General features: G+C 21.2%; 2 protein-coding genes across 2 annotated transcripts; both read right to left on the bottom strand.

Annotated features, from left to right (window-relative positions):
- Nucleotides 1-634: 634 nt before the first annotated feature.
- Nucleotides 635-4,338, bottom strand: Bm2820 (Nucleolar protein,Nop52 containing protein; the record flags this gene model as incomplete). Its single annotated transcript, XM_043081519.1, has 9 exons — nucleotides 635-749; nucleotides 951-1,136; nucleotides 1,522-1,619; nucleotides 1,826-1,955; nucleotides 2,407-2,479; nucleotides 2,621-2,689; nucleotides 2,846-2,957; nucleotides 3,635-3,858; nucleotides 4,212-4,338. 9 exons carry the CDS (start codon nucleotides 4,336-4,338, stop codon nucleotides 635-637), a joined length of 1,134 nt encoding a protein of 377 aa, XP_042937453.1.
- Nucleotides 4,339-8,647: 4,309 nt separating this feature from the next.
- Nucleotides 8,648-16,346, bottom strand: Bm11550 (Uncharacterized protein; the record flags this gene model as incomplete). The annotated part of the gene is made up of 11 exons (XM_043081520.1): nucleotides 8,648-8,739; nucleotides 9,533-9,698; nucleotides 10,130-10,228; nucleotides 10,565-10,630; nucleotides 11,092-11,235; nucleotides 11,735-11,810; nucleotides 13,801-13,953; nucleotides 14,577-14,786; nucleotides 15,250-15,401; nucleotides 15,552-15,754; nucleotides 16,238-16,346. The coding sequence occupies 11 exons, from the start codon at nucleotides 16,344-16,346 to the stop codon at nucleotides 8,648-8,650; spliced, it is 1,470 nt and encodes a 489-aa protein (XP_042937454.1).
- Between the last annotated feature and the right edge of the window lie 9,229 nt (nucleotides 16,347-25,575).

Consider the following 25,575-nt stretch of genomic DNA (forward strand, 5'->3'; position numbering starts at 1 on the left):
TATGAGAGTAATAGAGAGTGAAACGTTCATGCAATTACGATACGTTGTATTCAATATAAACATTTGTAAATTACTCTGTAAAATAAATATTTGATTTATAGTTCAATTTTTTCTTTAAAGATATACAAATCCTATAGTAATGATACAAAATAAATTTTTTTAAAAAAAGGGATTATGTTCGCAAAAGTAATCGCAAAAATAATCATTTGTTATTGAAAATATAATTCAACAAATTTATTAAGCAGAAAAAAAAAGGAAACAATTTTGATAAATGGCAATAAATTGTAGTATAAAATGCTTCATGAAAAATATTTAGACAATATATTTCTCAGATTAAAATTTTTAACTCACTTGAAAAAATTTAGTGAAATAGAAACAAAGACACCTTTTCAAATTACAACATTTTTCGTAAAATGATACCGAAAGGAAATGGCAATTCGAATAGAACTTATCCCACTTTTATTTTCCAACTTTTCTGACTAACATCAAACTATTTTATAGCTGGTATTGTTGCAACTTCAAACTTCCTTTTTTATTAGATTTTTCTGATCTAAAGAAAAGAGAAAAAAAAAAAAAAAAACATTAAAAACATGCCAATACAGTCAAAGAAATATTTCAATAAATATTTGACACTTCAGAGCTTTTGTTGCTTGCGCTTTTTACGAATCACACCACTTCGGTGGCGCATTTTTTTATCAATCTTCGTTTTCTTAGTACTTCTAAGGACTTTCGTAGGTTGAGAAGCACTCCTAAAAATATGTAGATTAAAAAGGATAGGAGAATAATTCTGAAAAAAATTCACAAATTTTTTTAGATGAAAAAACATAGCAGGTAATGTAATAAAATATAATTCGAAAAAAAAAAAACAATTTCTTAATCTTTATTCCTGATATTTTTTTCATAATTCATTATGAACCAAAATTCAAAACGTTTGAAAACAAACAAATTACCTCAATGATGCTTTCTTTTTTAAAGCCAATTTTGCTTTCTTGTTCATTAATTTGTCTTTTTCCACTTCATTCATAAGTCGTGAAACAGCGCTTACTATTTCAGACTTTGGTATATCTGTCCTCAATCGTGTTTGTGCTTTTGTAACCATAACAAAGGGAATCTCACCATTTTCAACTGCTTTAAATCTTCAAAATCATATATTTTACATCAATTTATATTTCAGCATATAAATACTCAACAAAAAATTTTATGACTTTCCTTCATTTCATTACTATTTCTAAAGACTAATATAATCTGAGCAATGCTCCATTATATTTGCATAGGTCGTCTCAGTGTCCCTTTAAAATAAAAAAATTATTTGTAAAAAAAAAAAAAAGAAAAAAGATGAGAAAAATGAAACACTGAGAAGAGAAAGTATTAGCTGAATAAATCTGATTGATTTATTTTTCGTATTTTATAGAAATTCTATAATTCTTGAAATCATATCTTCACAGTCAGTATATTTTATTTATTTTTTAAATTGTTGAAATTAATAAATACATGGACAAATTCCATACTAATAATATTTACTTTTTTGATACATCATATAATCGTTTTCTGCGAGCACTTTTTACGCCAGGTTTCTTCCCAATTTCAAGCAATAATTGACTTATTTCTGCATAATCGAACTAAAATACAAAATTTATATTCAAATTAAAGTTGTATTTTAATGTTTATACAGTTATTACAACGGATAGCCAATGCTATAATACATTTTAGAATATGAGCTCAATTAAAGCTAAATGAAAATTAAGCAGAAATTCTAAGCGATGTAATTAAAACAATAATGCTTTAAAACTTATTGACAAAAAAAGAACAGCTTTCAGAAATTTACTTTAATCCCTTGATCACTAGCACTTTCTGTAGCTAATTCATCAGCTCCATTCTTCCCCACTTTGTCTTCAGCATATTGATGTAAAATTGATAGGAATATTTCTTGTATAATGGAATCAAAAAGATAATTCCTAAAAATATTAAATGAACAGCATTAAACTGATTGACTACCTTTGACGAATAATACAATAAAGGCTATGTCACAGATATTATTCGAGGAAAATATGTTACGAACTTTAGTGCTCTCTATGGTATATTTTTAGGCAGTGATTGTTTTTATAATTATTTTTATTCATAATTAACATAAGAAAATTGGAAATAAGAATTGTCCCATTGTTCGATATAATAAGACTTCAAAAATGATGAGATGAAAAACTCCGAGCACATGACAATTCTTTAAAAGAAGTTCACTACTCACTAATATCTTATATTAAAGTTAATTAAAAAAAAAAGGAAGAAACCAAAGCAAGACGAAAAATGACAGTAAAATCGCTATGAAAAAGTATTATTACAATCTATTAAAGATAAAATCTATATAAGTTTAGTTCGTATAAATTACTATGATAGTAGGGAACAACTTACGATATTTTTCCATCACCAAGAAGCTCAGCGTATGGTTTCAAAAGTTCCGTTACCTGATCTCGTCCCAAGCCACCTGAAAAAGAAAAAAAATCCATAATTTTCAAAAATACCAATGAAAAATTTCTAGAGTTTTGATGTTTATAGCAAAAATTAATCAGTACAAATAGATAAATAAATGGAGAGAGAAAAAAAAATTTTAAACATAAAAACTAACCGGCACCATCTAATTCATCCAAATAAACGGATGCGAAATGAAATTTCAGTCCTTCCGAAAATGATTTATCTGAAAAAGAAAAAATGTGAAAAAGACAAATATGGAAAAAATGTGTTTATAAAAAAGAAATAGAAGTAGCTGACCAAAGATTTGTTGCTTGCTTATTTGCCTCTATATTAAAATTTTTTTTATCTTTTTTCTTTAAAGTGAAACTTTATATCTAACCATTTGAAATAACACAATCTTTGAAAGCACTGATATACATATCAGTAATTGTTGTTTTCCAATCCTTCGAACGTAATCGATGGAAAAGAGCACGAACAAGACGACGTATCAACTGCAATCATTATATTTATTTTAATATTATTAAATCCAGAAGCATTCAGTAATTTTACAATCCCATTTTTTTAAATACACAGATTAAAAAAAAAAAAAAATGGCTAAAACAGCAAGCAAAAAAGCAATACTGAAAATCTGAAATGATAACAAGATCATCAAAGATCAACAAAACTTATGACAAACAACAAAAATGTCATGCAAATTTGGTTGATTATACCAATTTATAGAATTATAATCCAAGTTACTACTGTTTCCTTGAATGGTTACATAATACTGTGAAAAAATATTCTACTACTCAGAAATACAAAGTAAAATGAATTGGAACTTAGAATTTCAGATCAGCATCACAGATTAATATATTTTTTTTCTATTAAAAGTAAATATTTGTACTTCAGCTTAATACATTCCTCACCAAAGTTAGATAACACTTTAGTGACTGGGAATAATAAATTCTAGAAGAATAAAAGTGAAAGTAAAAAATAAAAGCACATCGTCACTAGTTTGCTTATACTCCAATGTAAATTAATAATTCTTCTATAAGTTAATTTGTAGCTAAGCTTCTATTGATAGTTTAACTAACTTTAATTTTATCAATGATTTCCTCACCACTTTCAATCATTTATAAAATTACATTTTCTCCAAATAATTAAAGCAGAGAGAGGGAGAGAGACTAACCATAAGAAACTTATCCATTCTCCAACGATCGATTCGTGGCCATTCATTAGAAATTGTTACTAACATAGATTTGATGAACGAAACAGATTCCTTTTCTCTTTCAAATAAATTTATCAAAGAAGCAATGTTATCAGCAAGTTGCTCTTGCCATAACATTTTATCTTGCATCCACATTGCATAATGCAACCCTTTCGTCAAATGTGACATCGCTTTATAATCAAATTCTGAAAGAAAGAAAAGTAAGAATCTGACTTCATTATTTAGCTCAATTTATAGTATTATTAACATTCTACTTTTTCTATCTCGTCTTTTTCAACCTGATCAACTAATCAATCCTTGAATATCGCTAAAAAAATCGAAGTGATTCCACAGCATAATGGTTATCATTATGAGGTTTTACTTTTTTTTAATGATAACTTTTCTAAACTATCTTATCAGATGCTGTGAAAAACTTTTCATGAAGTCAACAGAAAGGTGATATAAGCTTTTTAAGCACATCGCATGTGTTTTGATAATACTAGCGATTCTATCTAATAATAAGTAAATTAGTAAAAAAAACTGAGAAAAAAAAACAAACCTCGCTTGGCTGATTCAGTTCGAATCCAATCACATAGTGTTCGAAATGCTCGTCGACGAATGATCGGCTCACCGGATGCTAACTTCTGTGCAAAAACAATCTCAACTTCGTCCAATTCTGAATCCATTAGAACTGAAAAATTAATCATTCGAATTGAATAACTGGAATTCAAATTTTTTATTGAACTTTTCGATATCATTTTTTGTATTTTGAAATCAAGAAAATCACATTGATTTCGAATTATATATATATATTTTATGTTAACCCGAAAATTTGTTAAATAAAACCAGGAAATTTTTAAGGTAATACTTTTATGTATCATCTAGCAATCTTTTATAAAATCCTCAAAATGCAAGAACTACAATGTTTACATTGCGATAATTCTTCACGATAATAACAGACAATGAAAAATATGACGATTTTATAAGAAATTTGAAAAAATTAATCGTGTTATCAAAAATACTGAGTTCTTCCACCACAACGATATTGACAATAAAAAAAACTTTAATATAGTAAAGAAAAAAATGATGCAAAAATTTATCAATTATAAAAAAACCTACTATTAACTTATTCATTAACAATACTGTAAGTTCGATTTATACTATACCGTACAAGTGATATTCGTAATGTGCTACCAATAACGTCAACAATTAATAATAACAAACAAATGAAAATAAATGCATAGAAAATAATTAAACATATAAATAAATAAACAAATAAAAGCAAAAACGTTTAGTAAAAGAAGTGAAGAATGAAAGAGGGTTAATAAATAATTAAGCATATAAATAAATAAATAAAAGCAAAGAGATAAGTAAATGAATGATTAAAATTATTAGTAAAAGAAGAAAAAAATGGAAAAGGACAGGAAGGAGGATGAATTTTTTGGAACAATAATGATTCATTATGAATCACTAAAAAAAGTTTACATTCATATATATTGTAGATGTAAGCATTATTATTTATAACCACCATTTCTTTTTTTTTCTTTGAAGATCTTTGTTTCGAATGCAAGAAAAAATAAGCAATGAAAATAAAGCAATTAATCAAATACTTAAAAAAAAGGAAGAGGAAAAAACTGTGATATTTATTTGTAAAATTTTCAAAATTATTCATTCTTATTTTTTCTTTTAGCTAAATGCTTAATCACAAACAAGCATAGAATATCATCAATAAATAATAATAAAGTAATGCTAAATAAATAATACCACTGATAAGGAATACTAACTTATCATATTCATGTCAGTGATAAACAGTTTCTATCAATGTTATCAATGATATCATTTCATAAATGAAAAATTTTTTTCATATTCGGAATAATTGTGATAATTAATCACGATAAACTGAAAAAAAAAAAGAATCAATTGTAATAAGTTAAAAAAAAAAGAAACCAACCAAACAACTACCTTGCAAACTTCTCAATTTCGCTTCAAATTTTTTTAGCAGCAATAACAGCAGTTTGGCAGTTTGCCCACTGCCCAAAATGAAATACTTTATTTCCAACAAGTCGTTTACAAATTTTTAAATTCATAAAAAAGAGGAGTGAAATTTTTTCACGAAAATTTTGGTTGTAAATTTTTCAGGCATAAATTTCTGAAATAATTTGCTGTTTTTTTTTTTTTTTTTTTGTAGACAAATATAACAACTGTGATTGAAGATTGAAGGTCTAATGCCATTTTGAATATAAAGTCACATTTGCCTTGAAACGGAAGGTCAAATAATTTGCTTTTTTTGTAAACAAATATAACAATTCTGATTGAAAATTAAAGATCGTTGTTTGAATGAAAGATTAAGAATTATTGTTACACATTTTTATAATAAAAAAAAAACAATGCTTAATGCCAAGATGAAAAGTTATGGCATAACTTATTGACGACATGTTGTGATTTTTTTTTCATAAATTATCAAATCATTAATATGTAAACAAATATGAATATAAAGTCACACTATTAGTCATTGTTAGACAAAAGGTAATGATAATAAAAAAATCAATATAATTTCTCACCAATATTAGTATCAATAAGCATTATTATTGGCATATACAAATTCTGTAAACATCACATTTTCCTGTACAATTATTACTTCCCTTCACTCATTATATAACATTAATTAATAATGATAATAATAGTAATGATAATGACAATTATAGTATTAATGATAATAATAATAACTGATAGCAATAATAATAATAATAATGATAATGACAATAACAATAGCAATAACAATGATAATAATATAAAAAATAATAATAAAAAAAATAAAATAAAAATAAAAAAATAAAATAAAATAAAAATAAAATAATAATAAAAAATAATAAAAAATAATAAAATAATATAATTATAGTATTAATGATAATAATAATAACTGATAGCAATAATAATAATAATAATGATAATGACAATAACAATAGCAATAACAATGATAATAATCAATAATAATAATAATGATAATAATAAATGAAAATAATAAGTTTATTTTCATGTATTTTAATGTTAATATTGTTGAAGAAATTATTGCTATTATTATTATCGAGAAGATATCATTTACTTGTTAGACAAACAACCAATATTTGCTGAATATCATATCAATTGGAAATGATTAACAAAATTTATGCAATATTTGCTAATTAAATAATTGAATTAATAAATAAATCGCTGTTTATATTAAAGTTTATTAATTAGTTGGAATTTATTCGAGTTATTAATGTAAACAGTAATGTATAAATAATTTTGTCTGATGATATGATAACAAAACAATGTTAAAACATTCAAAATTTTCCGTAATATTTTGAATAATTTCATGTTAAGCCAACAAGTAACTTATATTGAAATTTTTCTTTATCACTTATATATCTTAAAAATAATTTAACATTATTAAATTAACACGAAATAGACTAATTATAATGTTTAAACTGTGAAATAATTACATTTTGATAATAAATCTGAAATAAATTTGAAAAAAAAGAGGAAAGACTACTAAATTTGCATAGATAATAAACATTTCATACTAATTCTTATATCGTTAACAGATCACAAAAAATAAAATCAATAAATAAATAAACAGAAGTAAAAAAGAAGGTTTGAAATTTAAATGTTCACTTCGATCAATTGATTTTGTTTTTTTCAATGTTTATATTTTCAAAATCTTTCAACGGAATATGACAATGTCAATTAATAGATCAGACATATAAAAAGTATTATCACTTTTTTTTTGAATATGTAATTTTTCATTTTTCAAAATGAATAATACATCAAAATAAATCATTTCAGATTATCCGATAATTTGCAAACATTAACAAAATATTATCAAATTTTGTGTGACAATTATATTTCATTTTCTATTTATTATAAAAAAAAAAAAAAAGAATAAATAAACAAATTATTAAGCTAGCTATTTAATTAGATTTGAAATAAATTATAATTTATTAAGGTAGGATTTTAACTTGTTATTTATATAATTAAGAGTAACTATGATCAAATAATTTCCTTTCAAAAAAAAAAAAAAAAGAAAAAGAAAACAACGAAAAACAAAGACTACGAATAATAATATATTATAAATTTGATTACAAAATTTTAAAATTTAAAAATCAATGTATAATTTGATTGTTGGTTCTACAATAATTCATAGCATTTTATCAATTTTTTTTTTTTTTTTTTTACTTTTTTTATGTTACTGATTTGATTATTAATGTCATAAATATACAATTATAGAAGTACAAATTTTGGTAACAAAATTTTTATGATAGCATAGTGTAAAAATATATTTAAAAAAAAAGAAAAACATATTAATGATTACTGATTTGAAACAAAAAAAAAAAGAAAAGAAATTTCAAAGTGTCAAAATTAATTATGATTGATGCAATTAATTACTAATTTAAATTAACTGATATTGAAATATGTTGAAATGCTGAAATTAATTAGCATTTGAAATGTTAAAAATCAAATTATATAGGAATGCATAATTTTTAAAAATTTAAAATAGTATTTCTAACTTGTTTTAATTTTTATTTTTTATTTTTTTGGTAAAATTTTTATGAATAATTTTTAAATGAGAGAAGAGAGGTAAAAATTTAATGCAATTTGCTGGCAATTAATTACATTTGTCAACAGATATTACAAATTACATAATATTTTGAAAATGAAAAATTTTATAAATCTTTCAGCGAATAACAAATTACTTTAATTAGTCAGAGAGACAGAGAGGAAGAGAGAGAGAGAGAAAGAAAGAAAAAAAAAACAATGAAATAAAAAATTAATTCATAAGCATTTCAAAATTACAATCATTCAAAAATATACCTTATTCAAAAAATCTTATCTTTGGTACTTAAATTAAGTAAACATTTTGAGTAATAAAATTTCGGATAACAATTACACAAGCAAAACAGGAAATGAGGAAACTTGAATAATTACTAAATTATTAATTATAAATATAATTAATAATTATTGAAATGCATCATTTCTTGCACCATTTCCAATTTTCACTTCGTTGCCATTAAATTTTGCACTCGAATAATCATATTTTGAATAATAACCTGAAAATGAAATTTGAAAAAAAAGAAGATATCATTGTTTACAAATTTATTATTATTATTATTATTAAAAAAAAAAAAAAAATACAAAAACAAAAACAAACCTAATACTTCTATTTTCATTTAAAAAAAAAATAGTTAAAAAATATCAAATTCAACTTTATCATGAAATTATTGAAAAACCAATACGATTGGTTGAAAAAAAAAAGAAAATATTTTTATTTTTTTAAAAAAACAAATTTTGTATCTTTATGTGAAAAAAGAAATTTTAATAAAAAAAAAAAAAAAAACAAAATTTTTAGAAATTTTTCATGCATATTTATTACGGTAAACAAAATAGCTGTAAATTAATTAAACTTGTAAACAATTTCATTTGAACATAACTGCAAATATATATTTCCCTATCAAAAAAGTATTAAATTCTTATCATTGAATGTTAAGCAGTGTACCTGATAACATATTATCACATTAAAATTTTGCGTATTAATTAAATCTAACAAATTGATTTATTTAATATTAATACAAAGTTTACTTTTCTTTAATATTGATAAAATAAAATAAATTTTCATTTTTTAAAAAAGATAAAAAAAGAATAAAAATACTTTAATAAAAATTAAAACAAAAAAAAAATTAAAGTCTAATAATATATCAAATATATAATAAAATATTTTAAAAATATAAATATTTTAATAAAAACAGTATAAGAATTAAAAAAAAAAAAAAAATAAAAATTAATATTATATCAAATATATTTGATATAAAAATTTTTCAATTTAAAAAAAAAAAACTTAATAACCTATTTGTTGTAAAAATTTATTTCGATCATGAACAAATGATATTGCAGCACCAACGAATAATAAAACACTAATAATTAATATAATATTAGGTATATAAAATGCTTTAATTAATGATTGAAAACATGCAGTTGGTGTGTCATCTGAGCCTCGTATCCAATCAGATACCTAAAATTTTTAATTATTATATTTAATTAAACTATTATATAAAAATTGAGAAAACAAGAAAAAAGAAAAACATGAAGAAAATGAAAAGTAAGTAAAAATTTGAATGTCTTTTCTTTTTAATTAATAAATAACAATATTATTTATTAATTATTTGCAACGTTATTTACAAATTTTTATGACTTAGAAATGAAATGTAAATGATATTTTAATTTATTTTTATTTTTATTTCAGTATTTTTATAAATGAAATGATAGCTATTTTATTTTATTTAATTTTCTCACTTACAAATGAAATATTAATATTTTATTTTATTGAATTAATTTCTAAATGTAATGATAATATTTTATTTCAACATAATATATTATACAAATAATTTATTAAAAAAAAAAAAAAATTAAAATTAGCTAAAATAAAATGAAAAATATTTTAACCAAGCCAACAATATATGGTCCAGAAGCATCACCAAATAAATGTGATATAAGAATTTGCCATGAATTTGCAATTGATCGTCGCTGTGGTACAATTATATCCTAACAAAAAAATTAATTTAAAAAAAAAAAAAATAACTTTGTTTTACCAAATTTATTTAAATTTCTTTTATTTATTATATTAAATAAAGAGTTATGCTTAAAAATTCATTTAATTCTAACCATATTTCATTACAAATACATTTATTTATTATCTCATAATAATAAAATTTTAAACCATAATTTTTTTTTTTTGAATTTATTTTAATTTTTAATGGAAAAAAAATTTTTTTCTACATTATTTAATTTTTATTTAGACTTTGTAATTATTCTTAAATAAATTTATTTATTATTTCTTTTTTTTTTGTAAAAGAGAAAATAAGGAAAAATTAGACTTACAAGAAGCATATCGATAATTATAGCCCAATTTAAGCATAATGATACGACTGCCAAAAAGATGAATATCTGTAAAGGTAAATGAAATCAAAATTCTTTGGCTAATTATAAAAAAAAATAAAAACATAATTTTGCTAAAGGAAAATTTTAGAATTTAAAAATTATCATATAGCAAATAAAATTAATGCAAAAATTAATTGAAGGGAAAGAATAGAAAGATAAAACTGATTGAAGGGTCAAAGATTGATTAACTTTATTATAATTGAAGAAAAAAAAGATTTAATTTAATCATTGTAAAATTAGTAAAATATCTATTGTTTAATTATCATTTAATCATCAAATAACAGCTAGTATTAATTAATCTAATCTTAATCAACATTCTTACAATTAAATTTATTATTTTATTTATTTTTTTTTTTTTTTTTTTTTGAGAAATTTACAATGAAAATATTTTCTTACACTAAAAAATTCGTAAAATATTGATTTGAAAATAATTAAATAAACAATTAAGTGAAAAATAATAATTATACCCATGCAAGAGTAATGTTTGTGGCGCAAAAATGTAAGCCCATAAATAGAAATGGTATAGCAAATAATGATCCAATAGCGCATACTAATGCATCAGATCGAACTGTTTTAATAGGTTTACAGCATAATTTACCTTGTGACCAAAGCTAAATTTTATTAAAAATTTATAGAATTCAATAAACAGACAAACAAACAAACAAACAAACAAAAGAAAAGAAAACAAATTGAGAATGAAATGAATTGTTTTGTTAAAATCTAGCAAAAACAATCAATAAACATTCGAGTTTTTCCTTTTTTTTATTTTAAAATGAAAATAATTTTAAAAAAAAAATAATAATAAATAGAATAAATTGAGAAATTTAATATTTGATTAGGATAATATTTTATGATGAAAATTTAATTTTGAATAATGATAGCATTTCAGTAATTAATATTAAACAAATTAATAATATGAATTTGATTCAATGTAATAATTTAAATTTTTGATATAATTTTATGACAAATATTATTTTAAATATTTAAAATTATTAATTTTACAGAATTGCTTTGAATTTTATAACATTTTGTAAATTGTGTTATCCATTGATCAATTTGCTGATCGATTGATCGATCGATTTCTTTTTTTGATTATATTTTAAAACAAACCTGTGATAGCATTGTACCAGTTGAAACACCCAAAATACCACCAGCTACTGTTATTATGCCAAAACTAAGTGTTATACTGAAATATTATCAAAATTTTAGTTTTTTTTCTTTAAAAATTTCAATTTGTTAAACAAATTTTACATTTCATTTAAATATAATATTGGGAAATTGAATAAATATTATATAATTTACAAATAATTTTCTTGAAAAATTTATGTAAAAATAGAAATATTACTTATCAGTAATTTAGATAAATAAAAATTGTTTTAGATAATTTTTTTAATGCTAATTTTATAATAATTTGTTAAAAATCAATCGATCGATTTTTAACAAATGTTGTAATAATTTCACATCTTATCATAATATTTAATTCATATTTATTTAATTAAATTTCATATTATTTTATCAAAGTATCTTAATTACACCTATTTATCACTGCCTTATCATCAAAATTTAACAAATTTTTATCAATTTAATAATTTTTCTTTCTTGTGCTATGATTTATTATATTTCTTATTTTTAACTGAATAATTTTTTCTTTTTTGTTTGTTGGTATGATTAAAATGGAATCTTTTCTATACATTCTATAATTGCATTTGGATGGATTTGCAAATGTAAAATAACTTAAAGTGGCGGAAATGGCATTTGATAACAAACACCGCATTAAAGTGAATGGAAATAATATAAAAGAATTGTATGATATAATAAGTAAATAAGATTATAACTGTTATTATTTCATTATTATTGTGCGATTTTGTTAACATTATTGGGCGCTATTGTCTATGCTGATTTGATTAATAATCAATAATAATTTAACAGAATAAATAACAATTATAAAAGTTATACATTTTAATAATTTTATGAATTAATGGAATAGAATTAGACAAGTTCAGTGATAAATGCGTTAATATTTTGATAACAAAAGTTAAAATTTTTCCCAATAATTTTTTATATATTTAAACATTACATATCTTTTTAAACAATTAAATAATCTTAAAATTTTTATTTAAGAGACGGAGAAAAAAAAAATTTCAGTTAATCTTCAAATTGATCAATTTTTTATGAAAATTCATAAGATATATACGTCTGTCGGATGAATTAACACTGATTAAAATGCTTTTTTTTGTTATATTTTGGTAGTTTCTAGAAAAACTATTTTATTATTTCTTATACTTTGTACTTCTCACGTTTCTCATCCTTTTTCACACTTCTCGTACTTCTCACGTTTCTCATCCTTTTTCACACTTCTCGTACTTCTCACGTTTCTCATCCTTTTTCACACTCCTCGTACTTCTCACGTTTCCCATATTTTTTCACACTCCTTGTCGTGAAAGACGAAATATTTAAATTATTATATCCAAAACTAACAAATTCCTCTTATCTAATTCCTTTTCCTCACACAACAAAAACCCTTTGTTAGCAAACCCTTTGTTAGCAAAACCCTTTATTAGCAGTCTTTGTTTCACATCAGTTAAATATCCTCTGCCGGATATCTGGTCAGTTCAGTTCTGCATATAAACAATCGTCCTCCATACGGTTGTTCATTCTGCATTTTGGGGTAGTTTTGATATCATTTTAATGTTTTATAATTTATATCTTTCGTTACGCATTGTTATAATATTGATTTGTCGGTTTTAATTACCCAGGTTTGAGGTTTCACGACACTCCTCGTACTTCTCACGTTTCTCATCCTTTTTCACACTCCTCGTACTTCTCACGTTTCCCATATTTTTTCACATTCCTCGTACTTCTCACGTTTCTCGTATTTTTAACATTTCTTCATATGTTTCACATTTCTCCGCTTCTCGGCACATCCCACGTTTGTCACATTTGTTTTACACTTCCAACTCCAACTTATTAAACTATTATTAAATTCAAATAGTGGAATATAATTTCATATCTTTTTTTTTTTTCTTTTTGTTTTTTTCATTATACTTTTTCATAATTAAATCATTTTAAAAGAAATTTAATAATAATAATAAATTTTTTTCTCTTTCATAAACAAATATTTTTATATTACATTTAAAAAACAAAAGAAGAAAAAAAGAATTTGAAAACAAAATTACCTATTTTTTTGTTCACTGCTAAGTTCACTAGTACTATTTAAATTTTCTTTCATAGCAATAGAATGTTCAACAGCTGCTGGTCCCCACCATGACAATGTCCCAGTTGCAAATATTACTGATGTATAAGCAAGTGTCGCATTAACATATGTTGGACTGAAACAAATAAAAATTTGTATTTTATTTTTTGATAAATTCATATAACAAATAATTTTTTAGTTGAGTAAGAATTTTTAACAATGTGGTAAAATGATTAAATCAAATCGTTTTCTTATATTATGTATATTTTTAGATGCAATATTTAATTGATATATCAATAATAATTTAATTACAACCATTTAATGCAATTAAGATAATCATTAATACATTCTTTAATATAAATTTCGTGTTTAAATTTCAAATTTTCAAGTTCAAAACTTTTCGAATTCGAGTTCAAATCACAAATTTCAACTTTTTCTATGAAAAAATTATCCATTATCATTAAAATGTCATATCATTTAGCAATAAAATTTATAAAATTAATCGTAAAAATTATTTGCGCATTAAATACTGTTTGTTATATGAGCAAATTTTTATGTACAAAGTGAATAAAATTGCAATATTATATTTGAGAAATTTTAAAAACATAATATAAAAATATCATATTTTAAAACTTAAATATTTTAAACAATCTTTCCAAGAAAGAAAAAGAAAAAGAAAAGAAAGAAACTAAATATACATTTTAAATTTTGAAAAAATTTAATTAATTTGTTTCAAAAAATAAATAAAAGTAAATTTACATTTTACAAATTGCTTTAATATCTTCCCAATATGATGTTCGTTTTATATTATTAGTAACAACACTTTCTGCTTCGCCACGTTTTGGTTCATTCATAATCAAAATGATAAATACAATAGATAAAACTCCTAGAAATGGTGTCACTCGAATGCCCCATTGCCAACCACCAAGTAATGAGGAAATATTCGATGATACAATATAACCCATACCACTGAAATTTTTCTTTTCATTAATTTTAATTAACTAAAAAAAAAAAATTTTCAAATAAATTATTCAAAATTTTTTTTTTTAAAATTACATATTTTTGCTACGAATAACATTTGATTATGTTTAACTATTCAATCAAGTTTTATAATTATCTCTGGTAATTTTCGCACTTTTTTTTTTCTTCAACAAAAATCGATGGTTATTTATTGTTGAAATAAAATAATTAATTGTCGTTGAAATATTTAAAAGTTATTATTTCCAGAAAAGTTCACTAATCACGGAGATAAAACAAGAATATAATAATAATTTTCGTGAATTAATTAATCAGATTAATTAGAATTGATGATTAGGACCAGTGATAATAATTTTTCTTAATAAGAACTTAAATTTATTAAGAATTAAAATATTTCTACAAAAAAAAAAAAATATCAGAAAGTTTGCTCATATACATTGTACAAATAATTAACCTTCCAATTGGTATAGCAAAGTAGAAAAACATAATTGCTCGACTGCGTATTGGTATTGAAAATATATCAGCAATTATTGTTGGCGCAATTGTCGCATATGATGCTTCACCAATACCAACAACACCTCTTAATAATAGAAATAACCAAAATAGCTAAAAATCATTTCTTATTAAAATGAAATAAAGCAAGTGATTTGAAAATTTTATCTATAAATGAGCCAAAAGTATAAATTTTAATCAAAAACTAAAAATTAAAAGTTTAAATTAGAATTTGAATTTTTTCATATTTATTAAAGAACAAACATTAGCAGGTACAAAAGATGATGCCATTACAGCAATAATCCAAACTGCTATACCAATAACCATTATCCATTTCCGATTATATCGATCGCCAAGAAAACCACATAAGGGTGCAACTACCATATAAAATATAATAAATACTGTTTGTAATAAACCTGCTCCGGTGTCATCAATCGAGAAAAATGCTTGAACTTGTGTCAAAACACCTTAAAATTCGTAGATTTAAAAAAAAAAATAGTCATAAATTTACCATTTCTAACATTTACTTTGTATGCATTTTGCAATTTACTTATAACATAATTAAATTTAGAAATTAAATTATTTAATTTGAATTTGGCATATATCAATGAATTATAATCAATAATTTAAGTTAATAATCTAATCAGTACATTTGAATTAAGCGTTAAATGAGAAAACAAAATGAATAGAATAAATAATTAATTTGTTGTTATCAAGAATGTCATAATTTGTTACTGTAATTCACTACCGTAATTAGCTATCATCGTTGTTACAGTACTTCTACAGTAGTAATAAAAATAGTAATTATGATGTTCTGATTATGACTGATGACTCGATTGACAATTATGATTATAAAATTTAATTCAGCAAAAAAAAAAAAAAAATTAAATCATAATAAATGTACGAATAAATGTGAAAAAAAAAGAATGAAGAATATTTATTTTAGTCACCTGCAACTGTAAATCGATCCATGTAATTAATTAAATTAATAATAAACAAAAGAATTAAGCAAATATAATCACGTGGTCCATTTTTAACTTTCAGCCTTTCGGAAGACATTGAGTTGCTGTAAAATACAAAAACAAAAAAAAAAAAACAACATTTGTAATAATTTAAAAAGTAAAGAAAAAAAAAGATTATACGGATTTTGATTTTTTGATTCTTCTCGAATTACATAAATTCCTTCTTAAATTATACTTAAAAAGAAGTTGATCTTAACTATTCTACTAACAATAATAACATTATGATTAACAGATGAATTGAAACACATTAAAATAATCATTCCAGGAAGATATGATATATTTTGATTAGGTTATCATATTTTCATATCTCATACAACGCAGATTAAATTAATTTAATATTATATCAAACCACAGTTATTATTGTTATTATATAAATTAGTAAATAATAAACTATCAACATTTTATGTTTATTATGTGACCTATTGATCCCATTGACCACTACGGTATTATTTGTTGTTGTTTACAATTCATTTACATAAAAACAAATGACAACACCTAATAATTATTAGTAATTAATTTTAATTAATTATTATTTGTTGAAATCAATTGATTCATTTCTCCATAAATATTTCATTTCAATTCAAGTAATTGATTCAATTTACGTTAATTTTAGCATTTCTGATTTTCGTAAAATAATTTTAAAAAAAATAATTACTAATAATTATTATAAAATTGATCAAAAAAAAATAGGAGATAAATTTAAATATGATAACTTGATGATATAATTTAAAAAAATACTTATGAAATATACGTTAGAACACGTATGTACATATTTTTCTATTCATATGCATATATCAGAATATGTGAATTACATGTACCTGAATAGATTATCATCAAAACTACATTATTGAATTGTGTTTGTTACGACCGGAAAACAGGATTCAACTACCGGAATGCAAGATTCCATTAATAGAATGCAAAATGTTAATGTGTGAAATATAGCAAAGGAATCTTGATGAAACTATCTAACTTATGAAAAACTACAATCAGTGATTTAGGTGTAATCTTAGATGTTTGTCTACGTCACTTACATACGTGTCTACGTCACTACGTCAACGTATATATATAATCCATTCAGATTCTTTAGTTTAAATATATCGAATTTTTGAATATTTAAATTTAAATAATTTAATAAGTCAAAATTCCATCAATCTAAATATTAAAATATTTTTTTTTTTTCAATTTTTAAGGAAAAAATCAGAATTCATTGAAATTATATTGATATTAGATATTGAAAAAAAGTAATTTTTTTTTCCGACATGAAAACATTTTGCATTTACTCATTTCCATATGAAATTGTGTGAATTTGAAATTTATTAAAATTCATAGAATTTTAATGGTATCTAAAAAAAATTATAAAACTTTAGTAATAAAATAAGAAAAAAAAAGTGATTGAAATTATTCTCAAAAAAAAAAAAAAAAGGAAGAAAAAATAATTTAATAAAATAAGCATTAATTTAAAGAAATGATAAGAAGGAAATAAAACTTTTAATTTTACTATTAAAATAGCAAAATAAATTTTTAATTAAAATTAAATGAAAAATATCAAGTAAATGTTATTTATATATGTGTACAAATACATTAACTATTTGTTATATTTCAGTTTTATTTATTTTTTTTGATTTTTTTGATAACAAATATTATAGATAAATTATTAATTTCTCTATTAAAATTGTCAATTAAAAAAAAAAAAAAAAAATGATTTGTTCTTTTTTTTTAAAATAAAATCTTTTTTTTAAAATAAATTGTAAAAGATGCATTACTGTCATTTGTCTTTCTTTCTGGTATATTATATGTATGTGTGTATCTAAAGTAAATAATTTAAAAAAAAAAAACATTTCCTATTTTTTTTAATGTGAAAAATTAATTAATTAAATGATTAATTAAATTATTTACAAGATTATTTGGTCATTAAATATTTTATAATTTATATTTCAAAATGTTAAATGCATTTTTCAGTTAAATTTTATACATAAATTTGTTTATAATATGTTAGAAATTTTTTATGCAAAAATAATAATTAAAAATTAAAAGGTAAAATGGTAAGATATGAAGAGTAGACAATTAATAGTGTAACACTTGTAAAAATTGAAAAAAAAAATTTGAAAAGAAACAAAAAAAAAAAAAAAGATGGAAGAAAGAAATGAATGAAAGAAAAAAATTTCTCGTTTTTTCTTTTTTTTTTTAAATTTCCTTTCTCTTTTTTCTTTTTCATTTTAATTAATTTAATTTTTATTAAATAAATACAAAAATATTTGTTAGACTGAAAAAGAAAAAAAAAAGTGTATAAATAACCAAATTCATTTTATAAATGAAATAAATTTGAGAAAAAGATAAGTTAATATAAAATATATTAGATTCCATAAAATATTCATTTCCTAACAAATTGATTAATTAATTTCATTTTAGTAAATAATCACATACAAATTCATACATACATACATACATACATACATACATACACACATACACACATACATACACATACACATATTACTACTATAAGTGATTACTTCTAAGAGAGTAAAATTATGCAAAAGACTATCATCGATTAATGGTAGAGGAGAAAAAAAAACCGTTGACCTATTGATTATATATAAGTGCGTGTGTATGTCTGTGTTGTGTATGTGTGTATGTATACGTATACGTCTAATAATGTATGTGTGTATGTCTGCATGTATATAAATGTGTATGTTTATGTCATTGATGCATATGTATATGTATGTCTATGCATATATAAATATATATGCATGTCTAATATATATTATTGAATGATAAGTGTAATGATAAGATGATAAGTGATAGTGATAATACGGTGATAAGGAATGAAATGATTTAAATTGATTGAAATGAAAAGGGAAAAAAATGTCAACGATATGCGAAATAAATAATGAAAAGATGAAAAAAAAAAACGATTGTAATGTCAATTGTTTGAAATGAATAAAAATGATTGTTGAATTTATTGTCAACAATATAATTTGAACAAGGACAGGGGGACAAGTTTCAAGTAGACAAATGAAATAATTATTTGTCTGATATCTTTTGTTGGGAATTTTTGGAGAGAGAGAGAGAGAGGGAGAGAGAAAATATGACAAAGAAAGACGAACAGAGAGAGAGAGAGAGAGAGAGAGGGAGGGAGGGAGGAAAAGAAAGAAAGAAGAGGGAAAAGGGAGAATTAAGGTAGTAAATTGAATGTAATTTTCTAAAAAACAAAGACAAAACAAAATACTATTTTGTTTTTTTGCTCATTTTAAAATTTCAATTTCCTGTTTAGGTTTTTATTTTTTTTTTCGGTTTCTTTTTACTTTTTGTTTTTTTTTTTTTTTGTTTTATTTTATATTAATTTGATATTGAACAAATAAAATATTACTGGAAGTGGAAAAATATAATAATTGATAATAAAGTTATTTCTATTACACAAAATTCCATCTAATTTCAATTTCATATATTATTGATTGATATCATACTTATATATAAAATACAATTTTTATGCATTGATTAAATTTAAATTAAAAATTCATTATTTTCTAATTTATAATAAAATAAAATTAAAATATTAACATTTTGCATCATAATTCTTTTCAGTTTAAATTTTAATTTTTCTTTTCATTTTTAACTTTTAGCAAATATATTTCAAACGATTATTCTTTTATGCATTTCTTAATGATTTAATTTTAGCTATATCAATTAGAATTATTAATATTTCTTCATATTTTTATTTTAATATAGGAAAATGGTGGAAAGAAAAATTAATTTCAAACATAATACTATTTTAATACAATATTTAATATAATAATATAAGGTAACAGCTAAATTTTTTTAAAATAATATTTGAAAAAAAAAATTAATTCCAAATAACTTTTTTTTTTAAAAAAAAAAAAAGAGAAAGAAAAAATGACCTGCTATTGGTGCTATTTTGTAGCTTTTCAAAACATCCATAACCGAATGAATCCATTTTAAATGGATCATTTGCTAATTTAATTGCACTTTTTCCACTTTCCATCATTTTACACTTAGCTTTATCGATTCGTGATTCTCGATTCTTGATTCTCGATTCGTGATTCTTGATTCTTAATTTTCAGTCTTTCTTTTTTCTTTTTTTCTCATTTTTTTTTAAATGATTGATACACACAATGAAGCAAATGATAAATTTGCTAAATGTTGTTGGGAAAAAAAAAATAGAAAAATAAAAATGAAACAAAATAATATATGGCAAAAAGAAAAGAGACGAAATGATTTTGGTACAAATAGGACAAATAAATAAATAAATAAATAAACAAGTAAATAAAAAAATCAAATGCAAAATGAAATGAAAAACTGGTTATTCATATCCTGTAAGTTATCTATTTATCCAATCATTTATCACTTCACTTTCCTTCTCCTTTTTTTTTTTAAATTATAGATGATAAGATAACAAAAATTTAAACAGGAAACAGTTTAGTAAACAGTTTAATTCCGTTTCCTTTTTTCTTGTTTTTAAAAGATTTTAAAAGAAAAAGAATTTGTAGCACAATAGTATGATAATTAATAATTAACTGATCTAATCACTTCCATCTTTAATTTTTTTTTTCTTTTTTTTTTCGCTTTTTCTTTTAAATTCCATTATTTTGTATAAAATTTATTTATTCATTATTTAGCTAACACATTGCTGCGCTATATTTTTTATACAAATAAGTAAAGAAATGATTATTGTATTTATTTATTTAAAACTACTAAAGAATTAAAAAAAAAATAGAAGAAATAGAAAAAGATAAAAAGTGATAAATTAGTTAAAAGAAAAATTGAATTCCTTGTTGAAATCCGCCTGATTAGATGAAAAAAGTAGGAAATGAAAAATTGAAAAGTAGTAAATTGAATTAATTCAATCGATTTGAATAACACAAAGACTAATTGTTCCTACTTTATCATACATTTAACATATTCTACAGATAAGATTTAAAATAAAATAAAAAAAAAGTTTAACATATCCTACAGATAAAATTTAAATAAAATAAAAAAGAAAAAAAAAACAAATATTTTATTACTGGTTTTTAAATAGAATAAACCTCAATTTTAAATAGGATACAAGAAAATGTAACAAATAAAATATTTTTTTTTTTTTTTATAATGTATTTTTCTATTTTTTTTTGTATGACTTAAAAAAAAAATAAGAGAAGAGAATAAAATAATTTTGTAAATTTTTATTTTTATTATTTATTATGAGTATTGTTGTAATTAATTATATTAATAATTAATTCGATCTATATTAATAGATCAGAAAGTGAAATTTATTAGATTTAAGTCATAAATTTCTTTAATTGCTTACCAAAATTTAAATAATAAATTCAACCAGTGAAATTTTTTAATTGTTCACCAAAATTAAAATAAATATAATTATAACAGTGATAAAATAAATCCTGAATAGATGATTAGTTCTAAAAGAAAAAATTAGATAAAATAAATAAAAGAAAAAGAAAGAAAATATTTTAATACGATTATCAGTTATTAAAATAATTTATAGGAGTAAAAATGACAATTGTGTATACTGATAAAATGAATCTAAGCCTAGTTGATTAATTGATAATGTTGATAATAATTATAGCTCTGAAATTATTCTATTTACTTTTGATGACACTAACTAATATTATCAATAAAAATGATAAAAATTTCAATTTTATCAATTTTTAACAATAACACAACGAAAAAAAAAATCAGAAAAAAAAATAGAAAATTATACAACAATGCATTTTATTATATGGCAAAATAATGTAAAAAGAAAAATTTGCCATTAGTAATTCAATTTCAAATTTCTGATTGATATCAAATGAATTCAATTATTTAAATCCATCAAATTGATTTAAGCATATTTCTGAAACAGAACAACAAACATTAGCATTCAATGTAAATGGAAAATGTTTTAATAGCATACCAAAAAAATACAATGGAAAATATTTTAATAATTTTTAATTGAAAAAAGTAAGGGAAAAAAACCAAAAAAAAAAAAAAAATGAAATTATAAAATTATGATTTTAAATTATTTCAATCAAATAAATCAAATACAGTAATCAGTGAATGAATTTCTCAATTAATCATTTTCAATATAATAAATATAATTAACTATAAGATTAAAAAAAGATAATTCAACAATTATAATTATTGTGTAACAAACGAATAGTCGAAATAAAAACTTAACAAGTGGATAAATAATTAAAATAAAAGTAAAATTTATTATTGAGACTAAAAGAAATGGAAAATTTCGAATTTACATACTTGAATATGATAAAAAATTAATACTGAATCCCTTTTTATATTTTTCTATTTTTCAAAAGAGCTTCAGCAAAAAAAAAAAACAAAAATTCTCATTTTTAAATTTGAAATTTAAAAAAAACTTTTCTTTTGATATTTTAATGAGGAAAACATAAAAGGAAAAAAAGGAATGAATTAAAATGGAAGAAAGAATTTCAAAAAAAAAACGAAATAAAAGTGAAAAAGTAAAGCAAATTTCAAATTTGAAATGTTGTAATACATTTTTGACTAACATTTTGATAGCATCATTTTTATGCATATGAGAAAAGCAAAATTTTTTTAAAATAAAATGAAAAAAAAAAAAATCGCTTATCATCTCTCATTGGCATTAACATTTTTTTGGCATATATTTAATCAAATATGCAAAAAATGAATAATGAAAATGAAATTTAATGTTTTTAATAAATAGTAAGTCGGTGAAATTTAACGTTAATAATAAGTAAACTAATTAATTATTAAAAAAATAAACAGTAAGTGGGTTAAATCATTAATTAAAATTAAATTTAACATTTTATAGTAAGGGAGTTAATTGATTATTAGAAAAGAATTGATGATAAAATTGTTACTGACACTTGAATTTAGTGAAATGGAAATGAAAATATAAATGAAAATAGTTTAAATTAAAATTAAGCATAATTATAAAAATGAATTTTTAAATTTGCATATCAATTAAGACAAAATGCATAAATTTTCATTTATGTCGCATATATACTCTTATGGTTAATTTAAATAATTAAGCATTAAAAAACAATTTGTTTGTTTGTATTTTTCAAGAATTTTTGAAAATTTAAAATGTTATAAAATAATACAGAATTAATGTAAATTTTTTATAACTATAATTTTTAGTACAACCTTAGGCATATCAATCACACTTGAAATGATTTTATAATTTTACAACAGTGGTAAAAATTTCATAAAGCTAAAAGCTGAAATTTTTTTTGTTGAACTGAAATATAAATTAAGTTTAAGTAAATTCAAAATTCTGATAGCTAAACCAAAAAAAAATTATAATCAATAGATTATAAGTTTAAAAGAAAAAAAAATAAATAAAAATCAGTTGGTAATAAAAATTATATTATTGATAAAAAGTGCACAGTCAAATATTGAAATGAAATATTAGGTACAACAAAAGTTTTTTCATTCATTAATCATTTGTTATTAACAAAAAATGAAATTTAAAAAAAAAAGGAAAAAAAAAATTTTTTTTTTCCAAAACATTTCAATCAAACATAAAAAATAACACTAGAAAAACTTTTTTTTTTAAATTTTCTTTTTTTGAAAAAATAAAATAATAAAAAACAATTTTTTACTGAAACTAACTAATATCTAATTTAGTGAACTTTTCATATTAAAACTAATATATACTTTGGTACATTTTTTATATTAATTTTAAGTTTCATTAATATAATAATGGTGTGATAAAAAGAGTTTAAAATATAATTTAACAATTTGAAGAAAATTTTTTGTTTAATCAAAAAACTTGTCGTTAAATGAAAGAGGTGTTCAAAATTAATTCGGATGAACTATTAACAATTTGGTTTTTTTTTTTAAATTTTTCTATTTTTTTAATTTTTTTTTTTTCAAACTATGTAATTAAACAAAAATGTTCTTGAGATGAAGAGTTTAAATTTTGTTGTTAAATGAAAGAAAAGTTCAAAATTAACTTTGATAAACTGTTAGCAATTTATTCTTTTTTAATTTTTTATTTTTAAAGTCATTTAATTGGGCAAAAATGTTATTGACCGCATTTTAAGGAAGAAAGAAAAAGAAACTAATTTTTTTTTTTTTTTTTTTTCATCTTTTTAAGTTTTTACAAATACTAAAGAAAATTTTTGTTTTTTCACTTTTTTTTTGGCAAAATTTTTTTTCGTCATTTCAAATTTACAAATATGAGAGACGCAAATAATTTTTTCTTTTTTTTTTTAATGTTTAATATTAAAATATTGCTACTTTTAACATTTTGTGCAGTTTATTTTCATATTATTTATTAATAAAATTACTTGCATATATTATAAATTTCCTTTTTATCGATTAGTAAATATACGTACATAAAATATTAAAGAAATGATTGAACTTAAAAATTTATCAGTTAAAAATATGATAAATTAATCAACATAATGAAATCAAAAATAATATCCTAGAATGAAGCATTTATATACAGTGATAAAATCAATTATATTAAGAATGATAAATTCTCCACTGATAAAATCAAATATATTATAAAATCTTTACCAAATATTATTAAATATACTATCAAATATTAAAGTACACCTAATAGGTGCTATAAAAATTCTTATAATATTGAAGTAATTGTAATATCATAAATAAGATCGGCATTGATAAAAATTTTATAAATTTAATTGATGATAACAATTTTATGTTTGGTGAAAATTATCCAAAGAAATTTCCATGAATTTATGAGATAATTATTTTAAGTATTACATAAATTGCTTGCAATATTAATTCCAATATTATGAAAAAAGAAAAATTATCACTGTTAAAAAAATGATATAATTGAAAATAATGCAATAAATAATAATTATGATAAATGGAAGAAGTTTAGATATCATAAGCAGAAAGTGTGTTCTTATAGATTGATTTTCTTTTAAATTTTCTTTTTTTACAAGTTTTTTTTTTTTTACAATATATAATTAATCGTTATAATTTACCAATTTGTCAGCTTCTAAGCATTTAGAAGTCTTTAAAGAATTTTAAACAACTTAGTTCTCCTTTTTTTAATTAACTAATTCTACTGGTTGCAATGGATTATTTTTCGCAAATTTGTATATATTTTAAAGAATATATAATTTAGGCAAATTCTACGAGTAATTAATATGTAATTTTCTAAACAAATTACATGTACTTTGCTTATATGTATTTTTTTTAACAAATATAAAAGTAAACAAAAAAAAATGTTTAATAAAAAGTATAATTTGAAATCATATACGCATCCAATTTTCCTTTTTCACTGTTTTCAAAGA

The sequence above is a fragment of the Brugia malayi genome (genome assembly GCF_000002995.4).
Source record: "Brugia malayi strain FR3 genome assembly, contig: Bm_v4_Chr4_scaffold_001, whole genome shotgun sequence".
NCBI lineage: Eukaryota > Metazoa > Nematoda > Chromadorea > Rhabditida > Onchocercidae > Brugia > Brugia malayi.